The sequence below is a fragment of the Ciconia boyciana genome, chromosome 14 (genome assembly GCF_034638445.1).
Source record: "Ciconia boyciana chromosome 14, ASM3463844v1, whole genome shotgun sequence".
Classification (NCBI taxonomy): Eukaryota; Metazoa; Chordata; class Aves; order Ciconiiformes; family Ciconiidae; genus Ciconia; species Ciconia boyciana.
Window position 1 is genome coordinate 5,384,040 of NC_132947.1, and position 20,507 is coordinate 5,404,546.

The window sequence follows — 20,507 nt, forward strand, 5'->3', positions numbered from 1 at the left end:
AAACTTAGATGATGAGCTCTTGTGCTTAGAAACACCTACAGCCTAACTCTCGTTCTTCCTACCTAACATTTTGTATCACCTCCTGGTCTCTGGATTTCTCTTTGGAGTAATGAGTCGGATACTACGGCAGTGGAAGTTGCAATAATCCAAATTGAAACAGGAAGGATGCTGAAATGCCCTACTAAAGGCTTTAAACATGTACTTTTAATTCCTGTTACCCTTGGACTCCTCCCTCCTCGCTCATTTCCCTGTACGTCTCAGAAATGATACAACTCTGGCTAGGTTTTGTTTGAAAGAGATTAATGTGTATTTTATAATATAAATCAGGGAAGAATGACTTACTCAGAGAGCTTATCTGCAAATGAAAGGTCCACCCGACCTGCTGCTCACATGCCTCTCTCTCAAGCCATTTTTAATTACAGCCCTTCCATGCGAGATTTATAGATTCTCCCAGGATCTGTACATTAGATTTCAGAGGCCCCTTTTAAACTGGGGGATTAAAAGCCTAACAGAAATGATTAAAGCAGTATGAGAATGCATATGTATATGAATGCTCTGTATATTTTTTATATATATAGTTATAATATGTGTGATGGTTAATTATTTAAAACCCTGTTTCCTTTTTGGGTTTGATAAATACATGGTAGGTGCCCAGAGACAACAACATATTTCTGTGCACACCCTCAGGTTCACCCACAACAGAAGGAAAAGGTGCAAATATACACAGGCATATATTTGCACAAGAAGGCATTGCAATTTTTTTCCTGAGTTTTTCAGAGATATGGACCACACTTCCAAGCTTTTTGTCATGGTCATGAAACTAGATGTGGACTTTTCTTCAAGACAAAATTCTAACAGGATTTCAGGAAGCTGGGGATAGAGTGAAAACACCAAATACAGCGAGAGTCACGATCAAACAATGAGAAGTGGCAACACTACTGACATTGTTGCTACCAAGGTGCAGGAACATTTTGTTTCTTCCTATTATTTTTTCTGTTCAGGAGAAGCCTCTCTCTGCCCAGAAACCCCTTCCGTTTGCTTTCTCCGCTGTGAGAGCTATGCTGCATGGTGGCTGGGCTCCGGGCAAAGGGGAAATGGCACAAGTCGGTGAAGGTGAAGGACTCCCGATGCCTCCACCAAGGGCTGCTGATAGTAACGAGGGGAAGCAGCTGCAGGCACGGCCCAGGCGGGAGGGCGAGGGCCGGGGGGGGCACGCGTCTCTGCTGAGCTGCACTGGAGTAAATCAGGACGTGAGAGGCCCTTTCTGCAGGAGGGTCTTTTCTACGTCCAGAGAGGAGCGTGCCTGCTCGCAGAGCGCACTGCCTTGCCTGATCGTCCATCGTAGCAAGAAACTAGTTGCTGCTGCTACGGGTATTTATTGTGTGAGCAGAGCCCCTCCTGCCCGAGTTGCTCAGCTGCTTTTGGGGGATGGAGGAGGGTGCTTCATCCCCCCACGGGGCTCTAAGCAGCCCCAGCCACACTTTGTTTCCTCAGAAAGGGACTGGCAGTCCCCCTTGATACTGCTGGCTTCCCTCAAAACTCACCTGCAGATCGGCTTGGAGCGAGATGAGGACAAACGCATTTCTGAGGGTTCCTGTCAGGTCAGCGGCTCAGCGTAGCACAGGGAAAGCTGCAGGTTACCCGTCAAAAATGCATGTCCCTCTTGAAGGGAGCTTTAAGTAAGAAAGTGTTTCGGATGAGTTTGTGCCTCTGCTTGGGTGAGCTGTTCTCTGGGCACCAGGGGGCTTCATGTGCTCTCCTCAGCAACAAGTGCTCTATTTTGGATATTTATTTCATATTTTTCTCTGAAGCTGTTAAAATATGAAATCTTGCCTCTGACAGAAGAAGAAAACACCCCTTGCATATTGAGCTCGGTGTGTTTCCTCAGAGGGCAGCCGTCCGGCCCTGCCAAGAGGCAGTGCCATGGCCTCAGAAACACCACCCTGCCTGAGGGAAACCGGGCCTGGGGAAATGGCAGCCAGCTCTCCTCACACCGTTGTTGGGGAGTGCAGGCCAGGAAGCAGGGACTGAGAGACTAAGGCTCTAGAGAGGGGATGCTCAAATCTCCTATGTTTAAAGGAAACAAACTCCAGCTGAATAATGGTTATCAGCAGACTGCATTGCAGCAGGGGAGCTGGTGTGTGATCCTGGAAGATGAAGAAGGCACCTGCCATGAAGGAGCCTTTGTGAAGGCTAAAAACAACCCTCAGTGAACTGTGGGTGATCTCCACAAGCTTTGCACAGAGACGATTTTGTATTACAGAGCCACAGGCCATTTTGAAGCAAAGTAGAGTCCTGGCTCGTTTCCTGTGGGTTCAGCAAAGTACCTGCACCTGAGTGTGAGTGATTGCAGGGCTCCACCCTGGGGCCAGCCTGCGTCCAGCCTGGGTGCCATGTTGCTCTGCAGCTCTGGTTGTAGAAGCCATTTGAAGGTCTGAGGTGGGTGTGAGACTCCAGCACCACTGTGATGTGGATATGTGAGTCCTGTGCTTTCTGTTTCTGTTGCTTTTTTCATCTGGGGACTCATAGCCCCATATGGGACTCACCTCGGTGAGGTGACTGTAGACTCCCCTGGGAGCACTGGCGTAGTGTACCACTTCTTTGTGTTGCAGTAATGGTTCCTTTTCAGTTGACTTAAATTTAGGTGTCTATTTCTTGCTTTTGGGAAAAGTATCCAATTAATGCTGTTGTGTTCTTGGGCAATATTAAAATCTAGGTTTGTGTATTTTTGCACTGTCTGCTGAGGCAGGAGTGCTCCCTCTGAGCACCTCTGCAGGGCCAGCCATTTTTGGAAGGGTCTTCAAACTTTCTTAAAACTCTCAAGTAACTTCCAGGCAAGTCCTATTTCTGTCCAGATCCCCCATGGTGTAAATGCAAGGAATGTCATTGATATTGCCACGGTCTCATGTTAAGAGTATGCACTCCAGGAATTTGCTTCCCCGTTAGCTTAAACCAAGGGATGCCAAGAGCAGAAGCAAGCAGAGCTGAACCTACAGCACCGCAGTCAAGGCAACTGCAGCTGCCTCAGGGAAACCAAGCAGAACTGGAGGCACCAATGTTGCTTTCCTGTAAACGATGTTTGGATACTGTTCAGACAGAATTTGCTGTACATGTGTCAGTGATGCTCCAAGTTTGAACAGAGACCAAAAGCTGAATATTTTATCATAATGCTAAAGAAGTCACCATAAGTTGGGGGAGGGGGGAGATGACACACAGAGACACAACACTACATGAACAGCTGTTTCTTAAGTTCAGAAAAACCAAAAAATGTACATGTTATTGTTGTTCTGTACAAAACAAGCATAATCCTTCAAGCACCAGGTGTTCTTCAGCTGTTTGAAGTTTGTGGAGTGTTCTGGGCTTATTTTCAGACTGCCTTTAGAATGTTTTCTCCAGTAATTTGGGCTCAGAAAGATAACTGGATAAATTTGTATATTTCCATCTCTCAGAAGCCGAAGACTTTGCCTGCTCCCATGTCCTCTGCAGTGTTACTCCTGAGGGTGAGAGGAGCAGGTCAGTGCAGGTTAGCTCAGTCGCCTGTGGTTCTCCCTGAGTACACCCTGCAGGTACAGCCATGTGCGCTCATAGTCGCAAAGTACGACAGGTGCTGAGAGTCTGCACATGGCCTCAAGATATTTGTTTTCTCCATGCAGAGTGCATATGGGAATCCTGTGACGCCCATGAGTGCCCCATGCTGGCTGAGAGGGGCAATAAATCTATGCGTGTCTGGCTGTTTCCCTTGACAGTACATGTGCGGTGTATAACTGTAGCAAAACAGGCTGCCCAGGGAGATAACGAGTACTGCCCCTACCAGCCCAATGGGTGGGGAAGTCTCTGTTGGCTGGTCTGGTGGAGCCCCTCCGCCACAAGAGTCCAGTTTGAGGTCCTTCTAACTAACATGTTTGACATATGCACAAGTGCAGATGCTACAGTCAGCTTCAAGGGGAAAACCACTAATTGCTTGTCCCCTCTGGAGTAAGGTCACATGTTCATGAGCCCAGCGACTCTCACATGTGCCTGTGACTGCTGATCAGTAGATCAATATTTACTTCACATGGTCAGATTGTTTCCTTCACATTCCAGAGAATTAATGTCTTGGGACCAGCATTACACCAAGGTTGATGGTATCGGACTGTTACAGGTGACTCTGAATCCTCAGCAGTGCGAGGATTTGCATGTCTCTAGGATCCCAGGGTCTGCTATCAGATGAGCAATGCATCAATATGTCTTGCAAGCAGGATACGCTGCCAAGTTCTCTGTCCTCATAGTTCACCTTAGCAGTGTCTGCTTCGTCTGTTGTGGGAACTGCATCTCAGCAAAGAAGCCACAGCAAGCTGTGGGCTTACAGGTATGGGCACCGAATAGCTGATGAGAGACAGATTTGGAACAGGTACCACCCACCTGTATGTGAATGGGGCTATGCTGGCTTCCCACACCTCAGACAGTCCTTACTTTCAAGCTCCTCTTACTAGTCTGCAGTCTCACCTGCTTGGCAGACCCTAGCAAGTGTTCAGCAGAATCCAGTGCAAAAAAGCTTGTGTTCTGGGTTCGTGGGGTTTCTTATTTGTTCCCAAAGTGTGTTCCTTTGTTTTGCAAATATATTTTTGCATAGAGTCTGTTGCACAGTATCTGTATGTATGATTGTCATAAAACTGGATTTCTTTTGGATTTGCAGCTGAAGCCAGAAGACATACTTTGGAATCCTTTTTCTGCTCTTCCTTAGTTAGATCCATGTGATTCTGATAATCTTCTACAAAGGGAGGGGCAGACTGGGTAGATTTGGACATGTGCATGTGCCTGTGGACTCTGGACTGACAAGGGAGCAATCAATCCAGCCTGCAGTAGGTGAGCTGTAGCCAGCAGCAATTGCATTGATTGTCTCTTGTGACAAGAAGTTTTGCAGATAGAGTTGGGGGGGGGGGGAGGATCTCTCTCACAGGAGAGCTCCAACCCAAGCAAAGGGAGGAGAAATGGGAGTGCCCTGTGCTCACTCGTAAAGCAGCTTGTGTCAGGAGCCCCTTAAATTGGCATCTCTATTACCAGAACATCATGTTCAATTCAACAAGAAGTTTATTTTCATGCTTCCTATAAGTAGCTGTGAAGAGGATGTGTGCCAGGGCTTTGAGTCACCCACACACTGCATTGTGGCAGTGCAGTGTGGCTTGCAATGTACAATTATGGGTAGTAGTAAATCCTTGGTAGGAGGGACTTGCCTTTTACAGTCTGTGCAGGATTAGAAGGCAGACACTGAGACACAGACTTGGTTTTACCCCAAGGTAATTCTGGAGCATGTAAAACGTGGTAGCTGAGTGACGTGCTAGCGTTTCCCATAAAACATTAAGAATAGTTGCTGCAATTCTCTGATAGTAGGAGGCTAAAGAGCAGTATGAAAGGGGTGAGTTGGTATGGTAGATTCTGTGAGTTGCATGCAAAAACTTTACTGCTTTAAAGTTGACCAATATTTGTGTCTCTCTTCCTTCATAAACTATTTTTTGCATCCAAATAAGAAAACTGCCTTTGGGTGTCCAGTAGAAGATACTGGATAAATGCAGAAGCCCTGTATGTTGCCTTAATTACATATCTTATTAATTTGTTTGGCCTTTAGTTCTGTCTGGATTTTCAAGGCTGCAAATCAGAAAGCGTTCAGTTAGTTACATTGTCACTCATCTCTCAGGCAATTAAAGTTGTCCATCATTATATTTTCTATGATAGAAGCTCTGCAATGAGGAGTTCAGATTTCAGTTGGAATAAAAACTACATACTTGCCCAGCATGACCCTTGTATCATAACCCACTGTCCCTGAACGACCTACATCCTTGTGACAGGTTTGTTATTGCACAGTGTTACTTAGTGATAGGCACTGGGTGGGCTGGAATACACCAACAGAGCCAGTGTCTAATTATGTGAGAGGATTCAGATGGAGAAGGCTTTACGGTAATCACTATTATCACCACCTGTGAAAGCCCTGCTGCATTTGACCTTTGGTTTCATAGTTTTCTCAGTGTGTGAGGAAGAAAGGCCAGACACAGCTGGAGAGCAGAGCCTGTCTTTCAGTTCAAAGGCCTGCTGCAAAGTTCAGTGAAGATGCTGAGTTTCCTTCCATCACCTTCAGGAGACTTTTGCTTTCGTACCTCTCTCAACATGCAGTAAGGACTCTTGGACGATGTGGCATGCTCCAGGACTGACATAACATAAGCATTTTTGTTTTCAGTTGAGCTATTAGTTAATATACAAGAACTAACACGCCTACATTAGGGTGTAAATGTAATAGCTGCTTATTTCAGAACAGGAGCTTTCTCCTCTCTCTTCCATCTGCTTCCCCACTCTGTGGTTTAAAAGAGCTGCTAGATAGTGGATCTGTCCTGTTTGTAATAGAATTACAATATTTAGTCATTAGGGTGACAAAAGTACAACTGATTATTCAGCCAAAGACATGCTCCGAGTTCGTAGTTTGATGAGTGTTCCTTTTGGTAGCAATGTCAGTGTGAGCAGCACTACTGCTTGCTCTTGCTTCTGCTTTGCCTTGCAGCTGGGCAAGGAACTGGTTTGGGGAATACATTCAAGCTAAAAATAGCTCAGCAAGAAAAACTGCTGAAGGAACGCACTCTTCAAATAACAGTGCAAGTGGTGCAGGCTCCCAGTGCAACTCCTCTGCTGAAGACTGATGAGGGCTCAAGGCTGTGTATTAAAATGTATGTTGAAGGGTCTTCCAACTGAGACCACATGCTGGTTATGATTTAGGTCACACTGTGCAGGTCACTGAAAATGGTGAATAATGTTTCACTGCAAAGCAATAGATTCCCCCCCGCCCCCTGAAGGAGAAGTAAAACTCTGGAACCCTGTGTTCCCACAGAAAAAAAAAAAGTGATGTTGTATATCTCAGATTTGGGCAAATTGAGAACATTGTGGGTTTGATGCTTCAGGACAAGCAACCAAAAGGAAATTATATAAATCCCAGGGTTTTAGTTCTATCCCATTACATATGTATTACCATTATATTATTTTAAATAAAGACATCTACCACTGCTGAAGTAATACTAAAATCAGCTCTGTTAGCAACTGCTTGGGCAACAGCAGGGAGTCTGCAAGTCAATTGCTCGTAGACCAGAAGCAAATCTTAGCCCAGTGGTGGGCACTGCCATTTTACTGAGGCTTTCCAAAACTCCTAGTGGAACAGCTGCATACTCCTGGGTGCTTACTGGGTAATGATATGTACAAAAAGAAAAAAGAAGAAAAAAAAAAGGAGAAAAGAAGTTAGGTTTTAACTTCACTGTATAAATGATGCCTAATACAGTGCTTGTTCTTGATCTCTTCTAGGGAGACTGAGGCTGGCTTGCCAGCCACCCTTGAGCCTTGTAATACATGAAGTGTCTGTAGGCTCTTAACTTCCTGGGCAGCCAGGAATGCAATTTCAGCCACCACAGTCAGAGGGAACAGGGACAGGAGGACAGAAAGACATGTCAGTTGGACTGTAACACTAGCTATGTTTCAGAGTCCATCAAATAGAGATACTGTACATGGATGGAAGTGTCCCAAAATGTCCTGAATTCAGCTAGAATGCTCGCTGTTGCACAGCTAGCGTTAAGATCCTGCAATACTGTCCACTTAACCTATAAACAGGTGCCCCTACCAACAGATGTCACTGCAATGTACAACTGTGGGATTTGGGTCACTGGAAGAAACCACAGCTGGATTTGCAGAGAGCAGACAAAGAAATATCAGTATGCATAGCTTGTCAGCCTGCCTCTGCTGACTATATATAAATTCTCCTCCACCCCCTGATTTAATGCAAAATTATTTGAGAATGGCCGTTCTTGCCATGGATACAAGCTGCTGAGAATTTCCCCATGCAATGTGAGCTCTGGAGAATATAGTTCTCTGTTCCCTGTAACCTGTATTTGTATCTAAAGGACCCTTTGGCAATCTGCAGAGCCTGTGAAGTGACAAATAAACATCTGCAGCCATGTTTGCCATTGCAAGGTGTTGCATAAAGCAACAGTGAAGATTTACCCCAGAGCTGGTGGTATCAAGGTGTGCGAGCCTCCTAACCCAGCAGCTTCAAACCCGAACAGGAGAGGGCATGGCATTGCACCTTCCAAACTGGTTGTAACATCAGGCTTTACACCAAGGGATAGCTTTCTTAAATGCTGAAGTAAATCAAGGAAAATGCAGCGCTCTCTTGGCTTTGTGTAATCCCTAAAGAAAAAACTAAATGATAGTGATTCCTAAAGTTACAAATGCTTCTGGGATAGACAGTCCCTGCTGGGACCATATGTATGGCTGCGCACCTGCTCTCCAATTGCAGGGATCTCTCTGGGAACACTCTCCCTGGCAACGCAAGTACTTTCTAGTTCTCTCCTGTCACTCACCCACACAGCATCTCCAAAAGGATGGGATATCCCTGCCTTCAGATAGCATATCACCATCTGTTGTACTATTTTCTGGTTTTCTCATGCACGCTATTGTTAGCCCAGCATTTTTCAGCACAGAGCTAGACCAACAGCTTGCTCTCACACTGTCATTAACCAAGGCTGGCCAGGGCCACACAGCCTTTGCCCACAGCATGCTCTGAATCCTGCTGCTTTACTGCATTCCCATTTATTTTATTTTAATCTTTTGCTTTTCTCAAAATTTCTCTTGAGGTTATCAGTTGACTTTCAATGCAAAGAGTGTTCCCGCTATCAGCATGCAGAGTGAAATGAGAAATTCCATTGACAACTCAAAGATGTGGCCCAAGCACTCTGTAGGATTGTGAGTCCCCTGGTCACGACGACAGGAATAATCATCTATTTTTGTAGTTGTTTCACCAGCAGATCTCATAGTGCCCTGCAAAGCTGGTCTATACGGTTATCTCTATTGTACAGAAATAGGTAAATGTGGCAAAGTGTCTTGTCTGGAAAACCAGACTTGCAGACCCTCCAGGGATTAATTCACTTCCCACTGCAAATGGTATTTTAGTGATTCTGTTTTTCTTTGTTTTTAAATTGGGCTGTTGAGGAGTATGACTTGTCACTTGATGCCACAAAGCGTGTCACTGAGCATTACAGACAGACTAACTTACATGAAAATGCAGAGAGGATTTGAATTTAAAAATATCATCCTCATATTCTGTTTGCTCTTCACCAAAGCTTTTTGGGACCCTCCTTAGTTCCATTTAGGATCCTTTGTTTGTTTATGGTGGTATAAATCCAAATAGAGGTTGCTGGCAAATTTCAGTCAGGACAGAAAATTCTGATCTTTTGAAATCTGGGTTCCTCAATTGAATAAAATGTAAGAATTTAATTATGTAACATTTCCTATTGACCTGAGTATTTAGTTTTGACATTACTGCTATGATTTGTTGTGGTACAACATACACTGTCCTTTAACGTCAAAGTGCAAGGCTGCGACAGAAAACCTTCGTGAGGTCTCCGTGTTCTTGGGAAAGGATTCAATTTTACTATATCCGTGTCTCCTTGGAGTTGCTTTCTGTCTGTTGTCTGACTGCTAGGATAGGGGGAAGATAAGCAGAGCAATGTAAGGTGGCAGTGACTTCATCAAAGCTAGACCAGGCCTTGTCTCTCTGCAAATGACCTCCATTATACACTGGTTTTCTAGGCTTTTGTAGCATGGGTTTTTTTTCATTGCAGCTGATGCACAGCAAGTAACAGGTAATGCTGCATTTGGGCACTGGGCCTCTAGTCCACCAGAAAGTCCCTGCTAGCCCTGAGCTTCCTGCTCCAATCACCCTTGTAGACCTAAGCTTGGCATTTCCACACGCCTATTATTCTCTGTTGTTCTTTTCCTTTATGTTGTAAACAAGCTGCAAAAAGATTTCTTTAAACTTAATTGCATGATGCCTATAAATATAACTTTCCTTACCACATTAGAACTGCTTTGTTTAACCTTTTCTTGAGAAGGAGGATTTTTCCCCTGTTGGGTGGTACTTGGAAGTACTGTAGCCACTCCCTGTGATAATTATCATAATAAGGCTGCAGCGTAGCCTGGCCAGAATATGGCTTTTGTGGACACCCTCAAATTAGCCTGATCTCTTTGCAATAGACCAGCTGCTATCTGGAGAGACTGTTGTGAGATCCTGGCTTTTTATTTTTTTTAACATGATTTCTGAAAAACTAATGAAGTATTAATTCATTCAGAATTTAATTTGCTTAATGAATATGATCATCTCAAGCAAATGACAATGGCTCTTCATCTGTGAGCCATGTAGTCTTGATTTTGAGGGCTTTTTTTCAATAGTGAGGCTCTCATGTTTTTATTCTGGTGTTTGTCTCTTGGCGAGTAGTATTTTGTATATTTTTAATAAAAGAAAATGACTGTCACATCTTTGTATAGCAGTGGACTAACTAGATTGAAGTAGCCTGTTTCTAATGCAATTTAAGACTCAGATTTTACCAACATGCTGGTTCTTCAAGCAAGTGTGTTTCCTAGTTGCCTTGATACATTCCTCTGCATAAGTGGAGTTTCAACAGAAGGAGGTCCTCAACCTCCAAAGGTGTTTTCTGTTTCTTTTTAATTTCACTGGATAAATACTTGAGCATGGATTGATAAATCTGGGAGTCCTTTTTTGCCTTTTGGTGTGTTACATGAGACAGCTAAAGAAAAAGATAGAAAATGAGAGTGTTTTACCAGGAAAAAAACACTCTCCAGGGTCTGGACAGGTCAAAGAAGTGTGCTGGCCACTTGGATGAGTTAATTATCCTGAAAAATAGATACTGAAAGAAACTTGCAGTGCTCTGTTTGACCCAAGTAGCTCCCAAGCTACATAGATAAACAGGAAAACCCCCACAAGACCTGATTATACAGCTGCAGCTTGCCAGGTAAGCACAGGCAATGGAATAAAAAAGATTTAGCTAGAACTACATTTTAATAATTGATACAACTGTACAATATTTATTAAGCAGTGTTTGATTAAAAACAATGACTTTCTGTTCTGACCTGTTTTCTCTCCTTCCCCGCCTCCCTATTTTCTAAATATTTATTTCCTTCATTTTTCACCCCCCTTGCCTTCTCTAAGGTTATTTCAAAAGGTAGAAAATGAGCTAGACTGACCCAGTTTTTCTATATGAAAGCAGCAAGCTCAAGCCTCTGATTCCTGGGAGGAATTAAGATCTTGAATGAACCAGGCTACAGAAGTTGTGCTCAGAGCCACAGGAGGAGGAAACTGTAGTAACTCTAACAGTATTTGGAGGGCCAGCAACTGCACTTTATTAATTGCCATTTCCTTGGATCACATGTGGTGAGCCAGTTCTTGGAAGAGAGTCCAAAAAACATGCTCGAGTTCTTCATGCAAAGGTGCAGATGACTCATCTGACCCATAAATCAGTGATAACATACTGCTGGGGTACTAGCCATACGCCCTCCAGGTATGGTGTGTGCAAATGTGACACTGCACAGTAAGAAAGCTTTGTCTTCTTCCCTTCCCCAATCTAAAAGCCACACTACGAATTCTGTGGAAGTGAATTCTATCCGCTTTGTTATTCTGCAGGCAATTCACAGCAACAATTACGGTGAAACTCATCTATATCCAGTCTGCATATAAAGTTGGCTAGGTTTAAAACTGGGGAGGGAGAACCAACACAAAACCAAAACCACCCCTCTTTCTCTTTTGTTCTTATATGCTTTCAAGCGGCAAGTCTGAAATTGGGTACATTAAAACTGGAAAACATGCAGCCAAACCTCTTTCTGGCTGAGATTTTGCTTATACCGGTTCATAGTCTTTCAGATACACACTGTCCATCCCATCTTGCTTCTGTTTCAACTACAGTGAAGTGCTTGGCATTAAGTGCATAAAAGATTTTTCCTGAACAGGAAAAAGATTTTTCCTGAATTTCATGAACAGGTTTAAAACAAAAAAATCTCAGCAGCACAGCAACCATCCCCAGAAATGGTGAGAGCTGCCACCGTGAATGCCTGAACCCCTGCTCAGTCCTTGCATTATCAGTAGCTCACAACTGCTACAGCACCTTGTTCTGGTCAGGTTTTTGTCATAAAACAGCACAAATGGCTGTGACAACCAAAGCAGCTTACTTTGGTCCCTATCGATTAAGCTCTGCAAATTAAATTAAAGTAATTTCTTCTGTAATTACTTGTGCTGCAGATCCAAACTAGCTTAAGGGCCTGAATCATAATCCAGTGTAAGGTGAAGTATTACAGAGCATTATGGGCTTTCTGCAGATTTCCATTTTGTTTTATGGCTGCTTGTCACTCTACAGGGGGCTAGGGCCCAGATCTTCAGGCATGCGTAGATGCCTAATTTCTGAGAGAGGATCTGAACCTGAACACATGCTGCTATATGTAGGCAGTTTGGAATGGAGAAACAAGTGCACTATTTTCTTCCCTAAAATGTTTTTTTTTCCTTATTTAATTACACTTGCTTTAGCAGTTTTCCTGCAAGTTTATTTACATAATTATGCTCCCTCGTGATACATTACACCTTTCTGAACCATGATTTTTTCATTTCTAGTTTCACATGTGCCACTTATGCTAGAAGAGCTATTTGAGGAATTGACTCTGTGTCCCAGAAAAGGCCCTGGATATTCCTCTCTGTGTTTACACCTGCTGCTCTGCTCTTCTCTTCCCTTCCCTGCTGTGCACTGACCTGCTGCCCTTGCCTTTGTTGTGCGGTGGAAAACATGTTTGATTATGAATTCCCAGCACTGGAGCCAGGGAAGTAGAACATAGCAGTGTAAGGAGTTAGCGTCTTCCCAGAAGACAATCTCTCATCAGCTGTGCCCTGGACATGTGAAAGTTTTCTTGTTCCCGGGCAGAAGTAACTGTCCTCTGCAATGATACTTCTCCATGTTTGCACAAAGTCAAGACCCAACATTTTCAACAGGAGGTGCATGCTGAATCCTTAGCAATACAAACCTGAACGGAGAGCAGCTTTGAGTCACGTGCATGTTGTTCAAATCAAAAACTAACACACAGTACTAAGTCCTCTCTGCTGCAACCCTTTATAAATGAATTAGTGTGTTCAAAAATTCTTGCCAAACATGCTGTGGGCTGGTCTGAGACAGCAAGTTGTTCTTTCTGGTTCAGCTGCAGATCATGGCTCTTGCCCAGAGCTGATAGGGTGCTCCATTATTAATTGAGCATGCACTGTGCTTCATTACTGAAGCAAGCGAACACCTCTGGTTAAAGAGCTTCTGTCCAGAGGGTCTGTTTATAACACACTCAGGGTGGTTAGGTTTGTTATTGCTGACCAGGGATTCACGTTAGTGAAGTGCATTCTATTTTTGCAAGTGTAATACCTGAGAGGGAGCAAAGACTACCTTTCTCAAGAGCTCTTCAGTCCTTAAGAGAAAGGGACAGGGTAGTCAAAGTATGGCAGATGCACTTGAATCTCTTCTAATACACAGATTTGAGCTGCACTGCAGCTCCCTTGGACCTGAAAAGCCCTATAAACAGGGGGCTAAACTGACTCATTGCTTGGAGATGTTAACAAAACTTGAGCTTTCTCCCTTTCCTCCTGATTTTTATCCTTGAAGACTGTCCCAGAGTAACTCTGGCAGCAGACACTAAACCTCAGCCCCCTTGACTGTAAGGCCAGTGGTGTCTGTCACTGGGTACATAACAGGGTTTCCAACGGTGTGTCACTGCCTGACACCAAGGAAGGGCATGGGGAATATTCATGCCTATGGGATCCAGACATCTAAATCCTGGAGGCAGCTCCAAAAACTCTCAGCTATCACTTGCACCTCCCCCATTCTTCCAATCCTTCTCCCCTATGCCCTGAAATATTTTTCTTTTCTGTAGCCTGAAAAGCTGAGCCCATAATGGAAAAGGGACAAAACATGAAAAAAATCCCAAATCCTCACACAGCGCCAGATTTAAAAAGCACTTGGGCACTGTGCAAGCTGTTAATAAAATACTGCAGCCACATGCAAATCTCTGACAGCAACCCTCACAGCCGGTCCCCACTGCCAGCATCTCGTCTTGCTGTCTAGTGCAGGGCAAGGAGAACGGGAGACTCCCTCGGCTTACACACACGCCCACAGAATTAAACTGTAGCTCTATATATAGCTCCTGTCTCATCTGAAGAGCTGAGGCTTTCACAGACACCCACGCTGCACTCGCTGGGGTTATTTTTAGCATCAGTGACAAGGTTACCTGGATGATTCCTGCTAAATAAGAACAAAATGCATTAAATTGTACACAGCTAATTAGCACTGACAGCTGATCTTTTCTTTGTGCCTGCCTCTGCCTTTCTGTCTCTGGAATAAATCTGTGTCAAGTCTTCCCAGCCTTCTGAAATCAGGGCAGTTCCCTGATTTCTAGTTCAGCAAGTGAGAGTTTGAGCACAGTTCGAGCTTCAACAAAAATCCTTGATAATCTCCACGTGAATTTAGGCTAGTCTCTAAACTGGGGTCGGTTCAGTATCTACTTAATTTCTGCATTAGGGCTACTAGTAGTTTGTAACACCACCACCACCATCCCATCCCTCATCGCCTCCCCCCTTTTTTTAGTCAAAATCAAAATATTCCCCAAAGTTCTGTGGATTCAGCCCAGTTTCCCACTGAATCTCTCAGTCTGGAGGGCCGATGCCTTTTCAGTGAGCAAAGCTGCACTGAGATGTTTCTGTGAGAAAGTGGCACTGGACATGCCATTCCTGGGAAGCGGGGCACAGCTGCTGTTTCATCAATAGGTAAAATTTTCCTTTACGATTGCTCTGTGTTGAACGGTCACACTCTGTGCTTTTAGACTGCAAATCTGAAGTGCTGTTTGCTTGGTATTGTTCTGTCTCCAGCAGCACTGTGAACTTCACGCTCTGTTACATGAGGCCGAGGTACAAACCAGGGTCTAATCTGAGTGTGCATTTAGCTACGTCTGCAGTTTCTGGGCAAGTCAACTTGAAAATGCCTTTCCAAGAACCTCAGGGCAGCACTAGAACTACAGATTTCCAGATGTGGTAAAGTACTGAATAAAGATACCTCCTTTTTCACTTCACATTGCCAAGAAACCTTGCCCCAGCATGATCCACTTACCCATGCCAAGATTTTCAATGTGGTAAAGATCAATTTTAGGTGCTTGAGTTTTGGTTCTGCTCTGTGTCCACAAAACCGTCATTCTTCCTGACTCCTTTGATGCCTACATTCTGTATCTGAATTCCTGTCTCCATAACCTTTTAAGTGCCACTTAATGCGTTGTGTCTAGTTATGCAAATATCCAAGGAGGTGAAACAGAACATGAAGTGAAAATTACAAGTATAATCTTTTCTAGGAATTCATGTTTTCATTGAAACATGAAGTAATAATGGAGTGTCTTTAACTGTGGTTATACATGGCATACTTGAGAAGTACCAGCCACCCAGGCAGTTCAAACATTAACTTTCTAAACAGTCAGATATCAAATTTAATTAAACAACCTTTTCCTACATCACTCTTCAGTCTAGCAACTATTTTACTTCCCCAGGTTTCAGCTTAAACCCCTTCTAGAACAAAAGTGAGTCTGTAAGGCAGAAAGCAGTTACTGCAAATAATCGTACTTGCAAATGTCTTTTCTGCCTCTTGACACAAAGAGCTCTCAATTCACTGAATTCCGTTGAGGGCTTATTATCTGCACTCCGAACACATAATGATGGGAACCAAGACCCGTTAGGAGCCCTGTTGCCTAATGCACGGTAGACTACTGGAAGTGCACATCATGGCCTGGGGCACTGGGGATGCATGAATTAGTAAGAGAAACACTACTGGAAAGGGAAATCTGGGGAAAATAGAATACTGCCATTTTGGATGGAGGAGGAGGGAGACGTGCATGTTTCCATGGCAACAAGTGGTAGACTAAATTGGCTGGGAGCACGAAATCTGGGAAATACACTTTTCAAAAGCAGCAATGCACATAAATGAATACTTGAATCTGTATTCACGCTGCTGTCAGTCAATAATAAATCTGAAGTCAGTGGACTTGCACTGCTGTAAAAGTCGAATCTGGCCCAAAAGATATAACAGAATTCTTCAATCTTTCTTTTGAGATGGAATGCGAAGAAAAATAGGGATTTTAGCTTTAACTGCATAAACACTTATCAGCATGATAGTAGAGAGTTGGTTTTCTCAGGAGGTTCACAGCTACTGTTGAAATGTATTACAAGCAGAACCATTTAAAAAGTACAGCGGTTTTGAGAAAACATTATTCTTTTGTCTCCCCAGTTTTGAAGTTACATAGACACTATTATTTGGTATATTTTGCACATTATATACGTCAACACAGCTTTCCCTCCAGCGTACAGAGCTAGGCTGTATTAGCTGTGGGACTAACGCAGTTTGCTAGACAGCTATAGACTTTCAAATCCCTACAAATGTGCTGAAAAATATTGATCTTGTAAACAGCTGCCTGTTTACTTGCCATTCTTATGCAGACAGCCACCGAATAACTACTCACTAATCTGCCCATACTTTATTCTTCTGTGCTAAAGTACAGGTCTATAGCCTGATGGTACATGTGGATTCATAACTGAGCTGGCAAGTCCCATTGCTGTTGTCAGAGTGTTACTAGTACAGCAGCAGCAACGTGCTCTTATCCGCATAGGTAGTGGCAAAATCATACGGAAAGCAGACATTTCTATTGGATCCCATTTCCTGGTCAGTGCTTACACCTGAATGCTTAGCAGTATGTTCTTTAGCTTTAAACTTCCAAGTTGTCACAAAGAGACTCTGCTGCACAAGTACCAGTAAAATGAATGGATTTAAAGACCTCAGAATTTCACGCAAGATTTTTTCATGCCCAGTGTGGTTACATTCCATGCTACTGCCAGGTTGTGCTCTGAGTGAGGACTCTGGGGTGGTCTGGGTTTTGTGGGGTGAGACCTAGTCAGTCCTAGTGAGAAACTCCAGAGGGATCTCTCTAGGGCTTTGACTCTGGCCTTTACCAGTACACATTTTGATTTTTTTTTTTTTTTGACACGTACTTGCTTTTCCTGGTGTAAATATTTTCCTGCATGCATCCACCACCTGAGCTTGTTTGCACGGTCATGTTCTATTCTGGTGGATGAGTTAAGAGCTGAGCTGAGCTCTGCCAGTGCACATATGTGCTGGAAGTTGTGTGGGAGATTGCTTCCAATCTGTTTTGCCATTCCTGGCTATTCCAGCAATCTCTGCACCGTCTGTTCCCTGAGATGTGCTGAATCTTCCATGTTCCAGGAGGAAGGAGCTAAATGAAAGCCTGTCTTCCAGCACTTGGAACAAAGATGGCTTTTAGCCATACTTTAGACATTTACCAATGAGACTAATAGCCTGCACCACAGATTGCTCCATAAGACCACAGCAGACAGTATATGGAGGCTTCCTTCTCTGCATTTACCTATAGACAGTACATTTCCTAGCTTCCAGTAATGACCAGCCCTTTTCTTCACCAGTAGAGCAGTTTCCTTTTTAAGTCCTTGTACTGACACTTGACTTTAGGTATGCCTCCTTTAAAATAATTCTTTAGGCTCATTATTAAGCAAGCTAAATGGTAAATGAAAAGAAAGGGATAAAGCCTGTAGTTATACCACCTTGAAGCTGCAATTCCATTAGCCCTTTGACACTAAGAGAAGTCAGGCTGTATTGAAAAGAGGTGTGACCTAGGCATTTCAGCAATATGAGGTGTGGCTGGATACGAGATAATCTTCTCACTCAGTGAATACTCTGTGATGGTCCAACTTGGTTTTAGGGATGGAGTGGGGTGGAAACCATTTTTTGTGTATTTTAGAGCCATAAAATTAGGCTCCTGACCTATGAAGACATTTCACGAGCAATTGACTGGCCAAAATACTGGATTTGGCCAATAACAATATTGGAGTGCAGCTTGAAATATTCCCCTAAAATGAATACACAAGGCTTGCAAGGTCAAGATGATCAAGGCCATGGTCAAGGTCCATGACACTTTCCTTCCTAAGACGATGGGTATTAATGTGGCACATTTATGACTTGCTCTGCCTGTAACTCTTGGAATTTAATGTAATTGTAATGTGATATTTTCTACTTGTATGGGATGTACATGTTTTTTGTGTCAGGGACTGTCATCTGCTCTGTCTTGTGCAGTCACTGGCACAATGCACTGTTCTCCTTTGGGTGTAAAGCGTTACCATGCTACAAAGAATAAACAGCAGTCACTGAGACTGGAGGAAGGTGATTATTCCACCTCCAACATTGCAGGGGCATCATGAAGTGCACCCAAAATCTCATTTGTGTTCATTCAGCAGCTTGTTTCTTAGCTGAGGGCAAGTGTGGTGATATCAGTGATGTTTTCCTCTGTAAACTCTGGTCCATTAGGACTTGTGGTCTGATCCGGATGCATGCTTCTCATTCCCTGTCCCCTGAGGTAAAGCTTAATCAAATGCACACACATGAATGAGCTAGCCTAAATATCAATAAATGTTTCTTTCAGGAGAGGCTTGAGATATTTAATATTTAATAAGCCTTGAAAATGAACTTCTGTTCATGTTTCTCAATTTGATTCCAAGCGTTTTGGCGGCAAGCAGTGCTCACTGTCCCAATGTGGGCAGGCGCAGCACAGATTATTTAACAATCCACTTTGTCTCATCTAAAATATTCATGTTTGCAGATATCCAAATGTAGCTCTTAAAAAAACACACACAAAAACCAAATGGTGCAGTCTGAGCCTCACAGTTACCTTAAAGCTTTGCTTTAGGCTACATGCTACAGTAATGCTCTTTCTCTCATAGCTCTACCCTGTTGCCCTGGTTACTGATCAAAACCAGACCATTCCTGCCGTCCCTGCAGCTGGACTTACACAAACACCTTACCCATGTGAGGGCAATGCTGCTGAAGTTGCTTCTTCCTTAAAGCAGAAATACAGCCACCAATGCATACAGCAGCTTTCCCTTGTTCAAGTAAATATGCAGCTATAACAATTGCCTTTATCCTCAAATTCAACTAGCGCTGACAAAGCAAAATGAGGTTAAGAAATAATTATATTATTATTTTTGTTAAAGCACTAGCCTTCTTGGAGGACCTCAAAATCTTGATTACGTCAGTGGAGCTGCAGGTAGATTTGTCAGAATTTTGTCTTCCACATTGACATCTGTCTTGTTTTCTATTGAAATCAAGGGAATCCTGACTGAAGAGGAAGTTAAGATTTTTTTCGTGTGACTGATTAACCGCTGAAAATGTGCTATATTAGTTTGTGTATGATTCACTGCAGGAAATGGACTTGGGGGTGGGGGACAGTGTCTCATCTGACAGTACTCAGAGGACACTCTATTGTAAAGGCAGGTTCCTCCCTGTTCTTAGATAGACTTACTTTGAGAGTTTCATTTCAATTTGCTGCCGGATTTCCTGTCTTTCCTCATCTGTCCTCCTTGGGAAAATATTCCTGTCTTCCAGCTCCTGCTTACTTGGTCTGTTTCGTAGTTTTACTGCCAGCAGTTCTTTCTTGCATTTTCTTGGCAAAGTACCTGGGACATGAATTGAAAAGAAAGTTATTAGAAAGACAGCTCCTGGAGATGAAACACGAACATATGAAGAGCGGGAAACCTACAGAGTGACAGTGATCTGTATGTTAGTGTGCAACAAGCCGTTGTACGCATTAATATAAGGAAGTAGCACTACAGTTGTGCAGGGCTCAGACACAAAACTGCTTACAAATGCAGAAGGATCATATTCCTCTGTTATCTTTGTTATCCATTATAAGCAAGCAGTGCTCTCAGGTGAAAATTACTTGCATCTGAGACATGATTTACGTCACTAGTTTGGAAGTCAAAGGCTGTGCATCTTGCCTCAGCCCTCTGACCATCCCTGTAGCCCAGAGCAATCCCTATTTCCTGAACCATTAGTAGTTCCTTTGCAGAAGGACTGAATCGCTCAGTGGCAGGAGTGGCCGGGACATGTACACCTTCCTCTCTGGGTCACCAGGTATAACCAGGGCAATGGTAACTGAAACAATCTAAGTTGTTGCTTGGCATGTGTGTATATATGCACACACACACATACATAAATAAATATATATATAATATGTCATTCTGGTTTTCTGGCATTACAAATTAGAAAATCAGAATTGTGATCAGACACCATGTGTAATTCTAACACCATTATGTATGTCTACATCCTGTCCTGTGTGAGAGTGTGTCATAACAGAATTTCATTTAGCAATCAATACTATACTGTTGACATTAGGCCTTTCCCTTTGAAGAGAGCAGGGGCAAATATTCCAAAGAATGAAAGAAAAGGCCAGATTTTATGATGATTTGCAGAATGCTGGCAACTTAATTGGGCATTGGGGCAATAAGAGACACAAATATTTACTGTGATAGCATTATCTGTTGGTCTTATTGTAAAAATACAATAATACATGCTTTCCATCAAACCAGACAACCTAAACCATTGCCATTACAAAAGAACTGTTCATAGGAGAACATACAGCAACTGTTTTGAGTAGGAGTCTACTGCTCTTCCATGTGCTGGATGTTCACTCCTTGATGCTGCCCCTCTGATGGCATTAGAAACATCCTTTCACTCCTATTAGAGGGAACCGTGTTTGAGCGCAGGTGTTTCTGTATCTCTGGTGTAACT

The 20,507-nt window shown here is 43.3% G+C and overlaps 1 protein-coding gene across 1 annotated transcript in view; it reads right to left on the bottom strand.

Moving 5' to 3' along the window:
- PHACTR3 (phosphatase and actin regulator 3) overlaps positions 1 to 20,507 on the bottom strand; it is a 111,639-nt gene that overhangs the window by 10,624 nt on the left and 80,508 nt on the right. Inside the window, exon 8 of the mRNA XM_072879514.1 lies at positions 19,240 to 19,393. Coding sequence (XP_072735615.1) covers positions 19,240 to 19,393 — 154 coding nt within the window. The remainder of the gene's footprint in view (positions 1 to 19,239; positions 19,394 to 20,507) is intronic.